Source organism: Pseudophryne corroboree, chromosome 12 (assembly GCF_028390025.1).
Source record: "Pseudophryne corroboree isolate aPseCor3 chromosome 12, aPseCor3.hap2, whole genome shotgun sequence".
Lineage (NCBI taxonomy): Eukaryota > Metazoa > Chordata > Amphibia > Anura > Myobatrachidae > Pseudophryne > Pseudophryne corroboree.
Genome location: NC_086455.1, coordinates 174,535,108 through 174,554,377, shown reverse-complemented (window position 1 = coordinate 174,554,377; position 19,270 = coordinate 174,535,108). Strand labels below are relative to the sequence as shown.

The 19,270-nt window shown below is 46.2% G+C and overlaps 1 protein-coding gene and 1 long non-coding RNA gene across 3 annotated transcripts in view; both read left to right on the top strand.

The window, feature by feature from the left end:
* The window catches only part of EFCAB11 (EF-hand calcium binding domain 11), a 63,750-nt gene extending 47,771 nt beyond the window's left edge, over nt 1-15,979 (top strand). The window contains exon 6 of one of the 2 annotated variants that reach the window (XM_063948628.1): nt 15,827-15,979. In XM_063948628.1, coding sequence (XP_063804698.1) covers nt 15,827-15,911 — 85 coding nt within the window. In that variant the 3' untranslated portion in view covers nt 15,912-15,979. Of the gene's footprint in view, nt 1-3,592; nt 3,745-15,826 lie in introns of those variants that run through there. The other variant, XM_063948629.1, reaches the window with a different exon arrangement.
* On the top strand, nt 6,339-9,805 carry LOC134981295 (uncharacterized). Its single transcript, XR_010190532.1, has 3 exons — nt 6,339-6,945; nt 7,055-7,426; nt 9,346-9,805. It is a non-coding gene; the product is annotated as an uncharacterized LOC134981295 (long non-coding RNA).
* Nucleotides 15,980-19,270: the final 3,291 nt, after the last annotated feature.

Sequence of the window (19,270 nt, the reverse complement as noted above, 5' to 3'; positions counted from 1 at the left end):
CAGTCAGTGGAGCGGGAAATCGCTCTCTCCACCCCAGATGCGCCCTGTATCCAGTCAGTGGAGCGGGAAATCGCTCTCTCCACCCCAGATGCGCCCTGTATCCAGTCAGTGGAGCGGGAAATCGCTCTCTCCACCCCAGATGCGCCCTGTATCCAGTCAGTGGAGCGGGAAATCGCTCTCTCCACCCCAGATGCGCCCTGTATCCAGTCAGTGGAGCGGGAAATCGCTCTCTCCACCCCAGATGCGCCCTGTATCCAGTCAGTGGAGCGGGAAATCGCTCTCTCCACCCCAGATGCGCCCTGTATCCAGTCAGTGGAGCGGGAAATCGCTCTCTCCACCCCAGATGCGCCCTGTATCCAGTCAGTGGAGCGGAAAATCGCTCTCTCCACCCCAGATGCGCCCTGTATCCAGTCAGTGGAGCGGGAAATCGCTCTCTCCACCCCAGATGCGCCCTGTATCCAGTCAGTGGAGCGGGAAATCGCTCTCTCCACCCCAGATGCGCCCTGTATCCAGTCAGTGGAGCGGGAAATCGCTCTCTCCACCCCAGATGCGCCCTGTATCCAGTCAGTGGAGCGGGAAATCGCTCTCTCCACCCCAGATGCGCCCTGTATCCAGTCAGTGGAGCGGGAAATCGCTCTCTCCACCCCAGATGCGCCCTGTATCCAGTCAGTGGAGCGGGAAATTGCTCTCTCCACCCCAGATGCGCCCTGTATCCAGTCAGTGGAGCGGGAAATCGCTCTCTCCACCCCAGATTCGCCCTGTATCCAGTCAGTGGAGCGGGAAATTGCTCTCTCCACCCCAGATGCGCCCTGTATCCAGTCAGTGGAGCGGGAAATCGCTCTCTCCACCCCAGATGCGCCCTGTATCCAGTCAGTGGAGCGGGAAATCGCTCTCTCCACCCCAGATGCGCCCTGTATCCAGTCAGTGGAGCGGGAAATCGCTCTCTCCACCCCAGATGCGCCCTGTATCCAGTCAGTGGAGCGGGAAATCGCTCTCTCCACCCCAGATTCGCCCTGTATCCAGTCAGTGGAGCGGGAAATCGCTCTCTCCACCCCAGATTCGCCCTGTATCCAGTCAGTGGAGCGGGAAATCGCTCTCTCCACCCCAGATGCGCCCTGTATCCAGTCAGTGGAGCGGGAAATCGCTCTCTCCACCCCAGATGCGCCCTGTATCCAGTCAGTGGAGCGGGAAATCGCTCTCTCCACCCCAGATGCGCCCTGTATCCAGTCAGTGGAGCGGGAAATCGCTCTCTCCACCCCAGATGCGCCCTGTATCCAGTCAGTGGAGCGGGAAATCGCTCTCTCCACCCCAGATGCGCCCTGTATCCAGTCAGTGGAGCGGGAAATTGCTCTCTCCACCCCAGATGCGCCCTGTATCCAGTCAGTGGAGCGGGAAATCGCTCTCTCCACCCCAGATTCGCCCTGTATCCAGTCAGTGGAGCGGGAAATCGCTCTCTCCACCCCAGATTCGCCCTGTATCCAGTCAGTGGAGCGGAAAATCGCTCTCTCCACCCCAGATGCACCCTGTATCCAGTCAGTGGAGCGGGAAATCGCTCTCTCCACCCCAGATGCGCCCTGTATCCAGTCAGTGGAGCGGGAAATCGCTCTCTCCACCCCAGATGCGCCCTGTATCCAGTCAGTGGAGCGGGAAATCGCTCTCTCCACCCCAGATGCGCCCTGTATCCAGTCAGTGGAGCGGGAAATCGCTCTCTCCACCCCAGATGCGCCCTGTATCCAGTCAGTGGAGCGGGAAATCGCTCTCCATCTCTAGCTCTGCTGATTGGCTGGACTCTGAAGACGTACTCTCGTGGGATCCGGCTGCTGTGTGTGGCACACCAAGCAGTAAGCTGCACACACTAAGGTGTTATGACACTTTGAGAACTGCTAGCTTATACTAACTAAAGCTGGGATGAAAAATTGCTAACAACGCTCCTGCAAGCGGTGGCATTGGGAGGTCGCATCTTATGAGCAGTATATCAGATGCCCGACCTCCTGATGGCGTAGAGGAAGGTACACACACAGTTATTACTAGCTCAGCGTGTTTGGAGGTCACACTGATCGTATAAATACCCCGAGGATCAGAGCCTCTGTCTGATCTGTTGGTACCCCCAGCTTATGTGCACCGTACTCTCCTGATTGCTGCAGCAGGCAGTGGTTCTCTGACACACCAGACATGGGAATGCAGGGAGCAGATAGCTGGCGTCATAAACAGTTGCAGTGCATGTTACCAGTATGGCTCATGGTCCCTTGCTCCTTACCATTTCCTGCTCTGCCGAGGTCCTCCCTGGGAGTATGTGCACACTGTATACAGAACCTCTGTTAGTAGGTAGCCGGCACTGGTGAAGGAGACACACAGCCGCCCTGGATGTCCTCTCCCTCCCCAGATACGTTATACCACATACGCAATAACAGCCGAAGCATTCATCAGCCGTTCCAAAAACTTTTATTTGGATAACTCCTGGTTCTTCAACTGTAATTGAACTACAAGCGCCAGCATGCCTACATTAATGAATCAAGCATGTCATTAGTCCTCATATCGGTTAAATTCTAAAACTGGTGTCTGTCCTCATTGTGCAGAAAATGCCAGGTTTATTAATAAAACCTCAGTCGGGATTGGGAAGAGTATTATGTACAGAGGGCGTTATTCAGACGTGGATGGAGTTGCTGCACATAGTGCAAAGTTCGATGTTCATTCATTTGCACAGACGCAAAAAATTTATCATCTTTGATTTTTTTTTAAATCTATAAAAACCGCTAAAATCATAATTTATGTTTCCCGAAATTCAGATTCTGAACTTTGGGAAGATTCTAAATGGGACTGGTTTGGATCTCCGCGGGAGATGCGGATTGGAGTTGGGTTGGGTTCGGATACACAAAATTCAGGAGGATTTGGATTTCTGGAGGCCTGAACCGCACATATCTACTAAAAATATTATTTACTTGCGTGCGACATCGCCTCTGGCTCACCATCCGGACCAATTTGTTTGTATTAATAAGTTATTAAGTACATATTACAAATATGTCATAGTAGTGGAATAAGGGTAAATGCCTCTCACCTGCTGCAGAGAGGGGATGCGGCAGTGGCTCTAGCGGTGGCTCATTGTGGCTCTGGCGGTGGCTCGTGGCTCAGTGTGGCTCTGGCGGTGGCCCAGTGTGGCTCTGGCGGTGGCTCAGTGTGGCTCTGACTGTAGCTCTGGCGGTGGCTCGTTGTGGCTCTGACAGTGGCTCAATGTGGCTCTGGCGATGGCTCAGTGTGGCTATAGGGTGGCAGTGATCCCCTACTGCTTGTGTGCTGTAACTTTCTGTGTATGTAGGAATGCACGGCTAATGTCTCCCTGGTTCCGTCTGCCTGTCACAGGCATCGGATCTTCAGGATCACACTTCTTAGAGGATTAAATGATTAGCCTCTCAGGTCTATTATCTCCAGTGTATAATCACTTTAAGATGCTTCCAGATACTTACCTGCTAACGTGGTTAGATGATAGTATCCTCTCATAGCTCAGTGCTGTATTATCTATGGAATCTCCTGCGCACAGGGATGGTAGTCGCTGTCCAGTGGGCGTGACACTTTGCTCTGTAATTGTTCTCTGCAGAGAGTCAGCCTGCACTCAGGATTATTGGAGAAGCACCATCATCAGATTCATGCGGCAGGAGGAGGATCCGTGCTGCTAATGTTCCAGAGAATATGCATTCATGCGCTACAGTGTCTGATACCAGTAAAGACAGTGTGGTTGTAACCGGAAAACCTGCCTGCGAGTCATTATTTAAAATTCCCGTGTTACATTATATACTGTACATATACAGGGTGATTCAAAAGTCGCAGTACACCCTTTTGTTTCAAAAACTCAGGAAATGGGAAAACTGAATACTCCAGTAAGGGAAGTGTAAGGTGGGCTATCTTTTAGGGCACGTACCAAACATGAGCGCCATCTTGAAATCGTCCATCTTGAATCTAAGTCCGTTTTTTCAAATAGAAAGGGGATCGTGTAACATGTCAAACAGCGTCAGAATTTGCTGAAAAGTTTATTGCTGCAAACAGATGTGAAATAGCAGATATGGTTCAAAAGTTACAACACTTTTTTCTTGCAGGTAACTGAAGATGGCTTTGACAAAAGAGGAGAGAGTTGTGGTCATTCTGCTGACAAATGTCATGTGCTGCATTTTGGGCTCTTCACGAAGGATGGCAATACCACTGTTGAGGTTGTATCGTCAGTAGCACTTTTTGTCAGCCACAGTCCCAGTTTCTCAGAATTTGGAATTTAGGCACCTGACAGTGTTATGGGAAATCTTTCTGGGTGCCGGTTGTTAAAATCTGCAGCTATGACACAGAAACTTCATTCTCCAGACATCAAAATGACCTCAACTCTCTCCTCTTTTGTCAAAGTCAAATCTGTTTGCAGCATTAAACTTTATAGCAAATTCTGATGTTGTTTGACATGTTACACAACCCCCTTTCCATTTGAAAAAACTGACTTAGATTCAAGATGGACGATTTCAAGATGGCGCCCATGTTCGGTACATACCCTAAAAGATAGCCCACCTCACCCATACCTTACTAGAGTATTCAGTTTTCCCATTTCCTGCACAGTTTTTGAAACAAAAGGGTGTACTGCGACTTTCCAATCACTGTGTGTGTGTATGTGTGTGTGTGTGTATATATATATATATGTAGCAAATAAACAGGAAGCGGCACTCAGAGACGTGGTAAGTAGTGCAAAAATAAAGCAACCAAGCTTTAATATATCATCACATCATCAACGTTTCGGGGTTGTCCCCCCTCAAAGAAGGCACCAGAGCATCTACAATATTTATGGTTGGAGTGCCGGATCCTCTGCATGGATAGATATATATATATGTATGTATGTATGTATGTATGTATATATGTGTGTGTGTATGTATGCATAAGTGTGTGTGTGTGTGTGTGTGTGTGTGTGTGTGTGTGTGTGTGTGTGTATATATATATATATATATATATGTGTGTGTGTATATATGTGTATGTGTGTGTGTGTGTGTGTGTGTGTGTGTATATATGTATGTATGTATATATATATATATATATTATATAGTAAATGAGTAAATCAGTGTGCTTGTCCAAATTATGCGAAGTACCTTACTGTAAAAGTGCAATCTAAAGTCACAAGTATATTTGGTCAAATGACCAGTCCAATAAATGAGTTCTTCCAAAACTCGTGTTAGGTTTAATTGCCAAACAGTCCACACTTTCCCCGTTTTAACGGGTGGCTGCTCAGTTCTTCAAAAAGTGCCACTAGGTATGCGTAGCCCAAAAGGGAATCTGAAAATAGAGGAAGAAACAGCAGAGCGCCTATAGTGTAGTATCCTTTAAAACAGTTTTTGTCACGCAAGAATAATATTGCGTATTGGATTACGGCTTGACACAATGCCTATCGATACCCTGGTCTTTTAGTCCACGTCTCTGTCGGAATCTAGATAGAGTCAGGAGACAGGGAATCGCTATATAGCGTAGTAAATACTCAGTAAATAGGGTTAAATTTTACATCTCACGTAAAATTACATGCGTACCAGATAAAGTAATAATTTGTGCATATCAGTATTGGTACTTTTATCCTGGTCCTCATCAAAGGGTGGTGGTCATACGGAAGCCCTGTACTGAACCAAAGCCTTCTGATCCTATGGAGTCAGTTGAGACAATGGGGTATATTTACTAAGGTCCCGATTTTGACCGAGATGGTGTTTTTTCTTCAAAGTGTCATCTCGGGAATTTACTAAACTCAAATCACGGCAGTGATGAGGGCATTCGTATTTTTTTGGAAGTCCAAGAAAAAAATTACGAATGAATACACCATCGGTCAAACGTGGTTGTTTAGGTATGGAACACTGTCATTTACTAAACATTCGTATTTGAAATCTCTACTGTGAAAAAGCATTTGCGGCCGTGAAAAAATACAAATCGTAAAAAAGTTCTAAAAAAAAGTAGACCTGCTTTTGAGAAGCGTGTTTACATGTGTTTTCAATTATACATTAGTCACACCTGAATTTTTGGCCCTTTAAAAGGGACCCAAGCACATTTTGAGCAACTCTCACTCTGAAATGGCTGCTGCCGTGTGTACTACAGATTTCTTGTTTGCTGGGGGCTACCTGAGACTGCTCCATGAGGCTACAATAAACCAGGGCCAGGTAAGTGAACATGGTCAGCAGGTTGTACAGGTGCCGCGGAGGCTGCGCAGGCCTCGTTTTTTTAGGGGGCGTTTAAACTTGAACGCATTGGCAGATGATAAGGTCATACAGATGTTCCGGCTAAATAGAAACAACATTTTCCCTCTGTATGACCTTGTCAAACTGGACCTCGCCCCTGAGACAGCACGCTCTCGCTCTGTCTCAGGCCTGCACAAACTCCTGGCTGTGTTGCACTTTATGGCTACTGGGAGCTTCCAGGCTGTGACTGGTGATGTAATTGGTATCTCCCAGCCAACCTTTTCAAAATATTTAAATCAGGTGAGTTGAAACATACATACACGTCTATGTCTAAGTGTTGCTTCTGTTATGTGTTATAACACAGTATTGTATTGCTTACAGATCATGACACTCACCTTATATTTTGTAATGTCCACTCAGGTTTTGGATGTCTTGGAACCCCACATAGATGCCTCTGTCTGCTTCCCTACCCAGGAGTCGCAGTGGCATGCAGTCAGGGTAGCTTTCTATGAGCTTGCTGGCATGCCCAATGTGCTGGGTGCCATAGATTGCACACACGTTGAGCTGAGACCACCTAGGGGCAGGCAATATATTTATACAAATAGACATATGGGCCAATCCACTAATGTCCAGGTGGTTTGTGATGCAAATCTAAAAATTATGAGTGTGGTTGCAGGTTACCCTGGCGGCTGCCATGACTCCTTCATCCTCAGTCAGTCATCCCTCTTCGATAAGTTTGAGGACGGACAAATGCCTGATGGCTGGCTGCTGGGTATGTTCCAAGTGTGTTGTGTGTATGTGTGGTAACTTCAACCTCCTGATTTTTGTATGTTATTTACCATAATCCACATGTCCTAATGTTGCCTATATCTGTCTTTCAGGTGATGGTGGTTATGGCTGCTACTCTTGGCTCCTTACTCCATTGTCCCAACCTGATTCTCCTGCTGAACACAATTATAATAATGCACATAAGTCTACGCAGAATGTGATAGAAAGATGTTTTGGGGTGCTGAAATCTAGGTTTCGGTGTCTGGATAAGTCTGCTGGGCTTTTGTTGTATAGTCCCTCAAAGGTGACTAGGATTGTGTTCTGCTGCTGTTTTCTTCATAACATGTGTTTGCGCCAACATCTGCCACATGTTGGTGATGAAGAAAACAGCCAGCAAGTAGGTGAGTTAGATACATCTGGTGACAGTGTGAGTACAGATGTAGGGAGGCAGGTAAGGCAAGAAGTGATTCGGCGTTATTTTAACGGTAAGTATTATTTAGTTATAAATAACCTTGCCTAACCACTTTTCTAAAATGTATTGTAGGTGTGAATGTTGTTTGTGTTGCGTTAGTGTTTGTTATTTATACTGTTCTTTAAAGTTATATTTTAATTTGAATAACTTACACTGTCACTCATTAGCACATTAAACCATACACATATTGCGTGTTTGAAAATTATTTGCTTGAACACAGGCATTTTTGGTGTAACAATTGCCAAAACTTTATTGGTAAACCACGATTTGCTGCAGCCTTCATTTTTTTTTTTTTGTGTGTGTGCTGGGTGCAGAGGATTGGCCTGGTTCATTGGTCCGTGTTCTGCTGGAGCGTCTAACAGGGGAGGTAACTGGGGTCTGGCTTGGTGTGGTAGTTCCCGAGCTTGAGCTGATTTGTTGGGATGCCAACACATTAATGCTTTGGCTCAGGTTGTGTATGCTTGCAGTCAGTTGTGTATTTGCGGCAGTGTTATTGGCAATAATTTGGGAGAGGTTTTCGTTTATCAGTTGGTTGTGTTGGATAATTTGTATGAGGGCTTGTTGCTGCCGCTGTTGTTCATCCATGATTCGGAGTAAATTGGCTTGCATTTGACTGTTGTCTGCCCTCATTTGCTCCATTGAATTGGCAATTCTGCCAACCTGAACTATCAGTCTGCCTGAGTTCCGACTGAGGCGAGGCAGATGATGGGGCAGACTGGCAAGGTATTGGGTGTGGGTGTTCAGGCAGGCATAGTGTTGTGCCTTTTGTGTGGCCCAACTGCTCCAAAACTCTGGGGCCATTTGTTGCTGGGGTGGTGTTGGCCTCAATTGGGGGCTGTGGGATGTTTGGGGTGATTGGGTTATGTCCTGCTGCGTGGTTGGCTGGGTAGGATCGATGGGCTGCAGGTGTAGTGTGTAGGTATCCTGCTGGTCACTTTCCTGCTGGGCGTCCTCGTCCATGATGGGTGGTTCTGTATGGGGTTGAATCCAGCCACTATTTAGTCAATATTTTGCATTGTTCTTTTTATTGCTTTATGTCAACATGCCTTACTTAATAATATTCATGTTGTAAATGATACAGAGATTGTGGCCTAAAATTAACTATGTAGCTCACCTTTTTGTAGACCTATGTGGCTTCTAACGTTCCATACTCAGTTGAAAAATGATTTAGGGAATTGTCAGACTCTGAGCCATAATTAATGTGCGAACACGAAGAACTCGATGGACAATTGTCTTTTTTCAACCTCAGATACTATGTTTGAACACTAACAATTTTAAATTACTGCATTTACAGATTGTGTATGAACCTTCCTTTTGTTAAACACACACAATACATTACATGTGTTTAGCAAAACACTCATACATTGTTCTTGGCAGTCAGTGTTCTGTGCAAAAATTTGACAAATAAAGTAAAACACAAAATATTCGTTAAAAATGCATGTAAATGTCTTAAGGTGGCCTATGTTTAGAACAGGTGATGTTGGCCATGCAAAACAATTGGATTATAGATTACATTTATGTTGCTGTTTCTTGCAAATTAAATATAAATCTAAATTGGTTGCTATGGCCAACATCACATCTGAAAATGTAACCACAAAAATAACGTATACCACATGTGCTAGTTTGTGATTATTACAAGGATGATATTTTATTTATAATACATTATTTTTGGCTGTACACAAACAGTGGTGCAGATGAAGTAACCTGGAGAAGGCATAAGGAAGTGATAAACCAGTGATATGTGCAAGGTGATAAAGGCACCAGCCAAACAGCTCCAATCTGTAATTTAACTGTTAGGATCTGTTTTGCTTCTGCCTTTATCACCTTGCACATATCACTGGTTTATCACTTCATTATGCCTTATCCAGGTTAATTCATCGACCACACTGTTTATGAAATTTTTTACAATTAACTTTTATGTTTACTCACCAGACAGCTGAGGTGATTGTGGATCCTCGCTTTGTGGACTGGCCAAAATTGCTTGTGGTGGCAGGGACGACACTGCGGAGATGTGCCGTTGGGGTGGTGATGATGGTGCTGCTGATTCAGCCTCAAGACGGCGTCTCTTGGTTGGCCTCCTAGGCACAGTCACCGAGCCCTGTGTTGGCCGCCTCAGTGGAGGGGGGTTTGCAGAAGAAGAACCTATGTGATAAGAGAAACATTAACATTTTGTGTTTCTATGTATTTGAAGAATATGTGTTTACAGTTAAATCTTACCTGCATTCCCACCATCTGCATCACTTGGCAGTGTTGGATGTGGCCTGGCTGTGCTGCTTCTCTTTCGTACTGAAAAAATATGAAGAATGACCTTATCAACATACTATTTTTTATCAATGTTTTTGCAAAATCCTTATTGTGATGTAAACATATGTTGAACCTGATGATAAGTAAACTAAACGATGCTTATGCTTTTCTGCCTGACTTCATTGGGTGTGTATACTTTAAATAAGAAACAATTTCAACAAATAATCCATACACAAAGGCAAATAATGCACAATATTATAATGGTTAAAATCCAAACGACATAGCTTGACACAACCACAATATTGCACGCTAAGGTACCAATTTAAAAACCAAACAAGAAAACACTAGCCACAAATATCTGCACAAAAATGTAAACTGAAAAAAAAAATATGCATGAAAAACACATCAAACACACAAAGGACAAGCCAGAACAACACACAATAAACATAAATCCTATGAAATCTTTATAAAAAAACTCTTTCCATAAAACATATTCATCACACTTCTTTAAAACACACCGACAAAGATTTACTACTGATATAAAACACCAGGAAAAGGCCAAGGCAACCAGAGGGAAATAACTATACAAAGGATACAAATATACATAATTGATATTAACACTACATCAGTCCTGTCCAACCTGTGGCTCTCAAGATGTAGTAAAACTACACATCCCAGCATGCCCTGCCACAGTTTTAGCATTCACTAATAGCAAAACTGAAGCAAGGCATGATGGGACTTGTAGTTTGGCTACACCTGGAGAGCCACAGGTTGGCCAGGCCTGCACTACATCACCAACACATTAGAAGAATTAACAAACTGACAATCACAATTAGCTTGTAGAAATTTCAGACAACAAAGGACAAAACACAGATGATTACATTTTTAATTTTAACAATCAAACTCACCATCCTGCCTTGGGCGGTCAGAATCCCGGACATGAGTCGCCCCAACCACTTCTGGCGGAATGAGTGCACGCACAGGCTCCTCCCAATCACGATAAGATGCACGGAAGGGGTGTCCACCCCCGGTTTGGCGGGCTGATTTAGCCTCCTTGGCCATCTTCGCCTTGACACGGCGCTTTATGTCGTAAAAACGCTTATGACACGTGTCCTCGGTCCGCCTCACCACACCCTCACTATTCACAGCCGCAATGACCTTCCCCCACAGAACAGACTTCCTGCGTGACGACACCTTTGCAGCATCTTGGCCAAACAACTGCCGATGATGCCTCATCAGCTCCCGCACCAAAGCCATATTTTCAGCGTAGCTGAATTCTACATTGCGGCCAGTCTTTGTAGTGGTGCGTAGCTGCGGAGCCACAACACCATCACTATCACTGGAGCCCGCAGCAGCAGCCACCCCCTCCTCCTCACTCACCTCCTCCACCTCACTCACCTCCTCCCTCTCACTCACCTCCTCCCTCTCATTCACCTCCTCCACCTCACTCACCTCCTCCACCTCACTCACCTCCTCCCTCTCATTCACCTCCTCCCTCTCATTCACCTCCTCCACCTCACTCACCTCCTCCCTCTCACTCACCTCCTCCACCACACTCACCTCTGACTGGGACATAATCAGGACAAACAACAAATAACACTGAGAAAAAAAAACAGTAAACAACCTCCTCCACTACCACTACACACCACACACCAAACACACACACACACACACTCACTCACTCACTCACACACTCACTCACAAACAATGACAATAGACGTTAAATAAAAAACAATGACAAAGTAGACAAACTTTTAAATAACTACACAACTAGTATGACAAGACTACTTACACACACAGTACAGCACTCAACAATCGCAAATAACCTCCTCAAATCCTCCTCAAACTCCAAAAAACTCACCAACTCCTAACACACCTTCCTCTCTCCTCTCCACTAACTAAACCCACGAGGTGCTGATGGTTTGGGGCGTTTTTATAGTAATGAGCACAGACACTCCTCCATCACGAATCAAACCAATCACAGACGAGTGACAAAAACAAAACTTCTAAGAAAAACGCGGATGTGAACGGACAAACACTGCCGTGACTAAAATGTGACGCAGTCGTAAAAAAACATCATAACATGGCCGCAAAACCACTAAATCGGCCGCATTCTACCTTACAAAACTACGAATGACATCGGAAAACATGAAATTGAAAAATACGACCGCTTAGTAAATTAGTCGTAATAAATTCAAAAAGTTGCAACTTTACACTTTCAATGTCATTCGTGTTTAATCTTTAACCTCATTCTGAAAAATACGAATTTTAGTAAATATACCCCAATGCATCAACACCTGTAGAGTTCTGTTGTCCCACAAAAAAGAAGCCCTGTCGGATGATCACAGTCCCAGCAGATGATACCGACCGTATAGCGGTATCATCTGCTTAGATTGTGATCATCCGAAGGGCTTCTTTTTTGTGGGACAACAGAACTCTACAGGTGTTGATGCATTGTCCCAACTGACTCCATAGGATCAGAAGGCCTTGGTTCAGTACAGGGCTTCCGTATGACCACCACCCTTTGATGAGGACCAGGATACAAGTACCAATACTGATATGCACAAATTATTACTTTATCTGGTACGCATGTAATTTTACGTGAGATGTAAAATTTAACCCTATTTACTGAGTATTTACTACGCTTTATAGCGATTCCCTGTCTCCTGACTCTATCTAGATTCCGACAGAGACGTGGACTAAAAGACCAGGGGATCGATAGGCATTGTGTCAAGCCGTAATCCGGTACGCAATATTATTCTTGCGTGAGACAAAAACTGTTTTAAAGGATACTACACTATAGGCGCTCTGCTGTTTCTTCCTCTATATCTATCTATCTATCTATCTATCTATCTATCTATCTATCTATATATATATACATACATATATATATATATATATATATATATATATATATATATATACACTGCTCAAAAAAATAAAGGGAACATTAAAATAACACATCCTAGATCTGAATGAATGACATATTCTTATTAAATACTTTGTTCTTTACATAGTTGAATGTGCTGACAACAAAATCACACAAAAATGATCAATGGAAATCAAATTTATTAACCCATGGAGGTCTGGATTTGGAATCACCCTCAAAATTAAAGTGGAAAAACACACTACAGGCTGATCCAACTTTGATGTAATGTCCTTAAAACAAGTCAAAATGAGGCTCAGTAGTGTCTGTGGCCTCCTCGTGCCTGTATGACCTGTTTGGCTGAAGGGACTCTCTCTGACAGGAGTCAATCAGGGAGCGCCACGTCGTGGCACCCTCCTGATTGGCTGTGACCTCCTGTAGTGTGATTGAGGCTGTGCAGTGAAGATACAATATAGCGCATAGGCGCACCATTGTATCCAATGATGGGAACTTTGCGGTCAGCAGTTGACCGCGAGTAACCTCAGGGTCCCGGCAGACGGGGAAAGGTGTCCCATGTGTAAACATGGGACCCCTTTCAGTGCGTGGATCGGGTATGCGGTTTGTTTTTTTGCCAAGTACGTGGATCATAAAAAAAGGACACGACACACTGGATTTAGGTGAGTATAATTTTATTTTCAGGTACCCTGGAATCGACGTCGAGACGTGGGCCGAGTCGGCATCTGAACATAGGTAAGTATGTGTGTGTCGGAATGTATGTAATAAAGTTGTACTTTCAAGGTGTGTGTGTCCTGTTTTTATTTGGGTATTTTTTTTACAGAAGAACTATAGGTACCAGCGGGCCCGTTTAATCCCCGCATGCTGGTACTTGTGGTTCTCCAAGTACCAGCTTGCGAGGGAGGCTTGCAGGGACTTGTAGTTCTTGTGCAAAAAAACAATATTCTTTTATTTTACACTTGGCTATCAGCCACCCATCCTCAGCCCATGGATGGGGGGGACAGCCTCGGGCTTCACCCCTGGCCCTTGGGTGGCTGGAGGGGGGGGACCCCTTGATTTAAGGGGTCCCCACTCCTCCAGGGTACCCCGTCCAGGGGTGACTAGTTAGTGATTTAATGCCAGGGCCGCAGGGACCTATATAAAAGTGTCCCCCGGCTGTGGTATTATCTCTGACTAGTGGAGCCCGGTGCTGGTTCAAAAAATACGGGGGACCCCTACGCTTTTTGTCCCCCGTATTTTTTGCACCAGGACCAGGCGCAGAGCCCGGTGCTGGTTGATCAAATATGGGGGAATCCCTGTCAATTTTTTACCCATATTTTTTCAACCAGGACCGGCTCAAAGAGGCCGAGGCTGGTTATGCTTAGGAGGGGGAACCCCACACAATTTTTTTTACAAGTTTTTACAGTAAACAGACCCTTTCCCATATACAACCATGCACAGATCTCACTGATCCGTGCATGGTTATCCAAACTCGCCTGGAAAAAGCAGGTCTCTTTTTTTGCTGCTTTTTTTAACAAATCGCAAAAAAATACACCCGCACTTGAGCCAGGGCCGGATCTAGGGGGGGGGGGGGGGGGGGGGGGCGGGCGAAGGGGGCGACCGCCCCCCCCCCCTAACACAGTCATAGCCACGCCCACTTTTGAGCAGAAGAGAGCTCTCCTGGGAGAGTCTTAGGCAGAACGATGTGCTGCAGCTTATACCACAGCAGCACAGGAGAGCAAGGCTTACAGAGCATTTGCCCCTCACTTGCTGGTGTGTGCCTACTAGGGCAATTACCTCATAGCACAGTCACATGTAGATAGAACAATCACAAAGCTCTATCTCAGTCTCACTCAAAAAGTTCAGTCAGAATTGAGAGAGGAGGAGTTAGGACTGCAGATGGGAGGAGTTGGGACTGTAGAGGGAGGAGTCAAGATTAAACAGAAAACCGCCCCCCCTAAAGAAAAGTCTAGATCCGTCCCTGACTTGAGCACTCAGAGACTAACACCCAAATACGAATGAATAGTGAATACCCGTGTTGTATGAAATAACAGCCGCGTTTGACCGATGGTCTATTCATTCGTATTTCTGAACTTTGTCATTCAAACCATTACGAATAGTCCAAACACTGCCGAGATTTGTGCTTAGTGAATTCCCGTGTTGGGACTTAGAAAAAAAAACACAAATCGGACAAACTCGATTTTTTAGTAAATATTGGCCTTAGTGTTTCCCTACTGGTAGGATGCAGGATTTTCAGGTGCATGTGACAAAGTAACGTCATGGTGATATATGGTGATTATTAGCGAGGTGCGGTAGCTGAGTCATAGGAAAAGGTTGCTCCTAGTTTTATTTTTTCAAGTTCACTTCAAAATCCGTGTGGAAAAGTAAAGTCGCATTTTCTGATCCTTTTTGAAAAAAAAATAAAATAATTTTGAGTGTGTGTCAGGGGAACTGATTCTGCCCAAATACATGACGCTGAGTGCGGCTTACTGAGCGCCCTAATTATACGCTGCTTCCAATGGACCTGTGTGTCACCTCAGTGATATCTATCCTACGGGGGGAGTCGCATGTAAGCTCAGTCAGGCGCAGCTTCCAGAATGCCAGAACCGCAGCGTATTTATTAATGGCCAGGAATGGAAAACATGGGAACTGGCGCTGTGATACATTTACACTGGATAATAATAATAATTACTGCAGCCTGTCTGATAATACCCGGATTGGGTGGATTTCTTGCAGCATTAAACACCTTCCAAGACTGAGCGAGTGCATTCAACCCACAGGGCAGACCCAGCCCACAAATGGGCGTGATACAAGACGCCGACGGTCACTTGACCAACACCGGCATCCCGACAATCAATATGCGGACAGGGTCATTATTTTATCCGTCCCCTACCGTAACCCTAACCTGCCTGGGGTGGCGGCTAGGGCTAAGATAGGGGGGTGCCTAGGGCTAAGACTTGGGGTGTGGCGGTATTGGTAACACCACCCTACCCTCTCCCCCCACTTGGCCCTAACAGTCACCCCATTACTTACCTGTGGGATGTCGGCGTCCGGCGCTGGGATTCCGGGTGGTGTCAGGATTGCGGTGTCGGTCACATGACCGCCGCCATCCTGTCTGACTGCATCCCCCACAGATAATTACCCTTTTCCTGCAGGCAGATAACAGGAGGGGCAGGATGGCGACCACGTGGCACATGTTTCCCGCTGGGTCTTTTCCGGAATGTTCCGTGCACAGTAATTACTGTATACTGCAGTCAGGTCTTACAATGACTGGCCCACATTAATGCTCGTTCTGCGTCTCTCCCCCAGGGAAGTGGACCGGGACTCTGACGGCCTCGTGTGCTACAAAGACTTTGAATTGGCCATGAATTACGGCGAGAAGGAAGAAGACTAGACGGACGCTATTACACGATACTGGGCGCTGGATAACTGTACAATAATAAACCGTTTGCATCAGGATAATTGATAAATCCCATTTCTGTGTCTGACATAACATACCAGCTTTATATGACCGGGAAGCCTGGCGTGATACATTGTGCTGTGTGTACTGTGCAAGCTCTGCTGGTTACACCTGTGTGACGGCTGCCCAGAGTGGCACAGACTGACAAGAACAGCGAGCCCGCTGTGCCAGAGGGTCACCCCGCTCCCCTGCAGTATCAGGAACATTGCTAGCACTGCAGAGCCTGAGCTGAACCTTGCAGAAAGAAGGAAATTCAAGAAGGTTTAGCGAGCGTTGCCTAGCAATGCGGTATATACACGTTCTCCCGTACAGCCCTGACCTTGTTACTGTAACCAGGCAAAATCTCTGGAAGACTGGCTGGAAGCGGAGCAGGTGCAGACGTGTCATCTGAGGGCACCAGAGCCGGGGTGTCATCTGCAGCGTGTGAAGTGCCATTTCCCTGCCTCTTCCTATGGCCGGAGAGACTCTTCACCAAACAATAGATGAAAGGCTTATGCTAATAAACTGTGGTGCACCTAGGTGCAGCAGAGAAGGCTAGATGAGAGAGGCCCCATCTGTAGAAGAAGCAGAAAGTTATGGGCTTAAGCTGCTGTCTTCCTCTCTAGTGCAAGGATTCCCTTTTACTGTTATCTAAAGGACCACTGAGCCCCTATATTGATGTATAAAATACACTGTTCAGTGCTACCCTGACTCTCCCCTGTGCTCTAAGTCATCCCCACCTTCCATTGCCAACAGCTACCCGCTGAGATGTAACACGGGACTGATAAACAGACGCCATTACTGTGATGTCACTGGCACTATTGTGATGTGTGACCCAATCGGGCGTCAGTGTCCCGCTGAGATGTAACACTGGACTGATAAACAGACGGTGTTGCTGTGATGTCACTGGCACTATTGTGATGTGTGACACAACCGGGCGTCTCAGTGTCCCGCTGAGATGTAACACGGGACTGATAAACAGACGGTGTTGCTGTGATGTCACTGGCACTATTGTGATGTGTGACACAACCGGGCGTCTCAGTGTCCCGCTGAGATGTAACACTGGACTGATAAACAGACGCCATTACTGTGATGTCACTGGCACTATTGTGATGTGTGACCCAATCGGGCGTCAGTGTCCCGCTGAGATGTAACACGGGACTGATAAACAGACGGTGTTGCTGTGATGTCACTGGCACTATTGTGATGTGTGACACAACCGGGCGTCACAGTGTCCCGCTGAGATGTAACACTGGACTGATAAACAGACGCCATTACTGTGATGTCACTGGCACTATTGTGATGTGTGACCCAATCGGGCGTCTCAGTGTCCCGCTGAGATGTAACACGGGACTGATAAACAGACGGTGTTGCTGTGATGTCACTGGCACTATTGTGATGTGTGACACAACCGGGCGTCACAGTGTCCCGCTGAGATGTAACACGGGACTGATAAACAGACGGTGTTGCTGTGATGTCACTGGCACTATTGTGATGTGTGACACAACCGGGCGTCTCAGTGTCCCGCTGAGATGTAACACGGGACTGATAAACAGACGGTGTTGCTGTGATGTCACTGGCACTATTGTGATGTGTGACACAACCGGGCGTCACAGTGTCCCGCTGAGATGTAACACGGGACTGATAAACAGACGCCATTACTGTGATGTCACTGGCACTATTGTGATGTGTGACACAACCGGGCGTCAGTGTCCCGCTGAGATGTAACACGGGACTGATAAACAGACGGTGTTGCTGTGATGTCACTGGCACTATTGTGATGTGTGACGCAACCGGGCGTCACAGTGTCCCGCTGAGATGTAACACGGGACTGATAAACAGACGCCATTACTGTGATGTCACTGGCACTATTGTGATGTGTGACACAACCGGGCGTCAGTGTCCCGCTGAGATGTAACACGGGACTGATAAACAGACTGTGTTGCTGTGATGTCACTGGCACTATTGTGATGTGTGACACAACCGGGCGTCACAGTGTACCGCTGAGATGTAACACGGGATTGATATACAGACGCCATTACTGTGATGTCACTGGCACTATTGTGATGTGTGACACAACCGGGCGTCAGTGTCCCGCTGAGATGTAACACGGGACTGATAAACAGACGGTGTTGCTGTGATGTCACTGGCACTATTGTGATGTGTGACACAACCGGGCGTCAGTGTTCCGCTGAGATGTAACACGGGACTGTTAAACCCCTGTGTCATTTGCCCTTCGGGGGCTATGCACTTACAGAAAACCTGGCCATGAAATTCTATTACATTCTTAAGTACAGGAATCCCCAAAAACTAGAGATGTGTGTGTACAGAATTACCCAGATTTACCCGGATATGAAAACGGCATCTTATTGGCTCTCAGATGTCACGTGTTATGGATAGCCAATAAGAAAAATCCAGATAAATCTGCACTGGCGTTAAGAACTGAGTAAATCTGAACCCGCACATCTCAACCAAAAACGTATCCACTTTACACAAACTCAATATCGCTCCAGTTATTGATGTTTTAAAGCATGACCTGGGGAGATGACATCATCTGTGCCTTTCTTACTTGGGACAAATGAATCTTATGAACATGATATAATTCCCAAAGCTCTTATCCCCCTACAATCCTTTCTCCTCCTCACTACGTCAGATACCAAATGGACTGACGCATTGTTTTGCCTTTATCTGGCAAGATAAATAAAACACCCATAATTATTCTTATTAAACGCCAACAAATGTCTCGGAATAGCGGTGTAAATTTCCCAAACATTATCCATTATAATTGTGCAGCTCATATGCGGTACCTTCATGATTGGCTCATACATCTCCTGAGTCTCTCCCAGCGCTCCAAGCCTGGATTCCACCTGCGCTGTCTGCGTGCAGCGCACTGTACAACATTGTCTCAGGCTCCCCTCCGGGATTCCAGCAGCGCTGTCATGGCAACTACACAGTAAATCCCTCCTGTCATAATGAATGGCGTCTCCTGCCCTCTGCGGCCTCCGCCGCCATTACTAGATTCCCACATGTAAGTTCATACAGACTTTCCCTCCAGATTCAAACACGGATGCAGCCATGTTTGGATTCATCACATGTCACGTTCCAGCCTATCTGCTGTGCTCTGGACTCTGCCTGATTGCTCAGCCAATACCTGCTTCCCAGCTGGTATAAATATCCTGCATCCAGGCTGCCTAATGGTCAGTGCTTTGGTTGTCTATCCTAGTGATACATGTCTCTCCTGTCTGTGGATGTTCCAACTTGTGCTTCCAGGTATTCCAGCTCCCGTGACCTTGCTCTACTTAAAGGGACCCTGC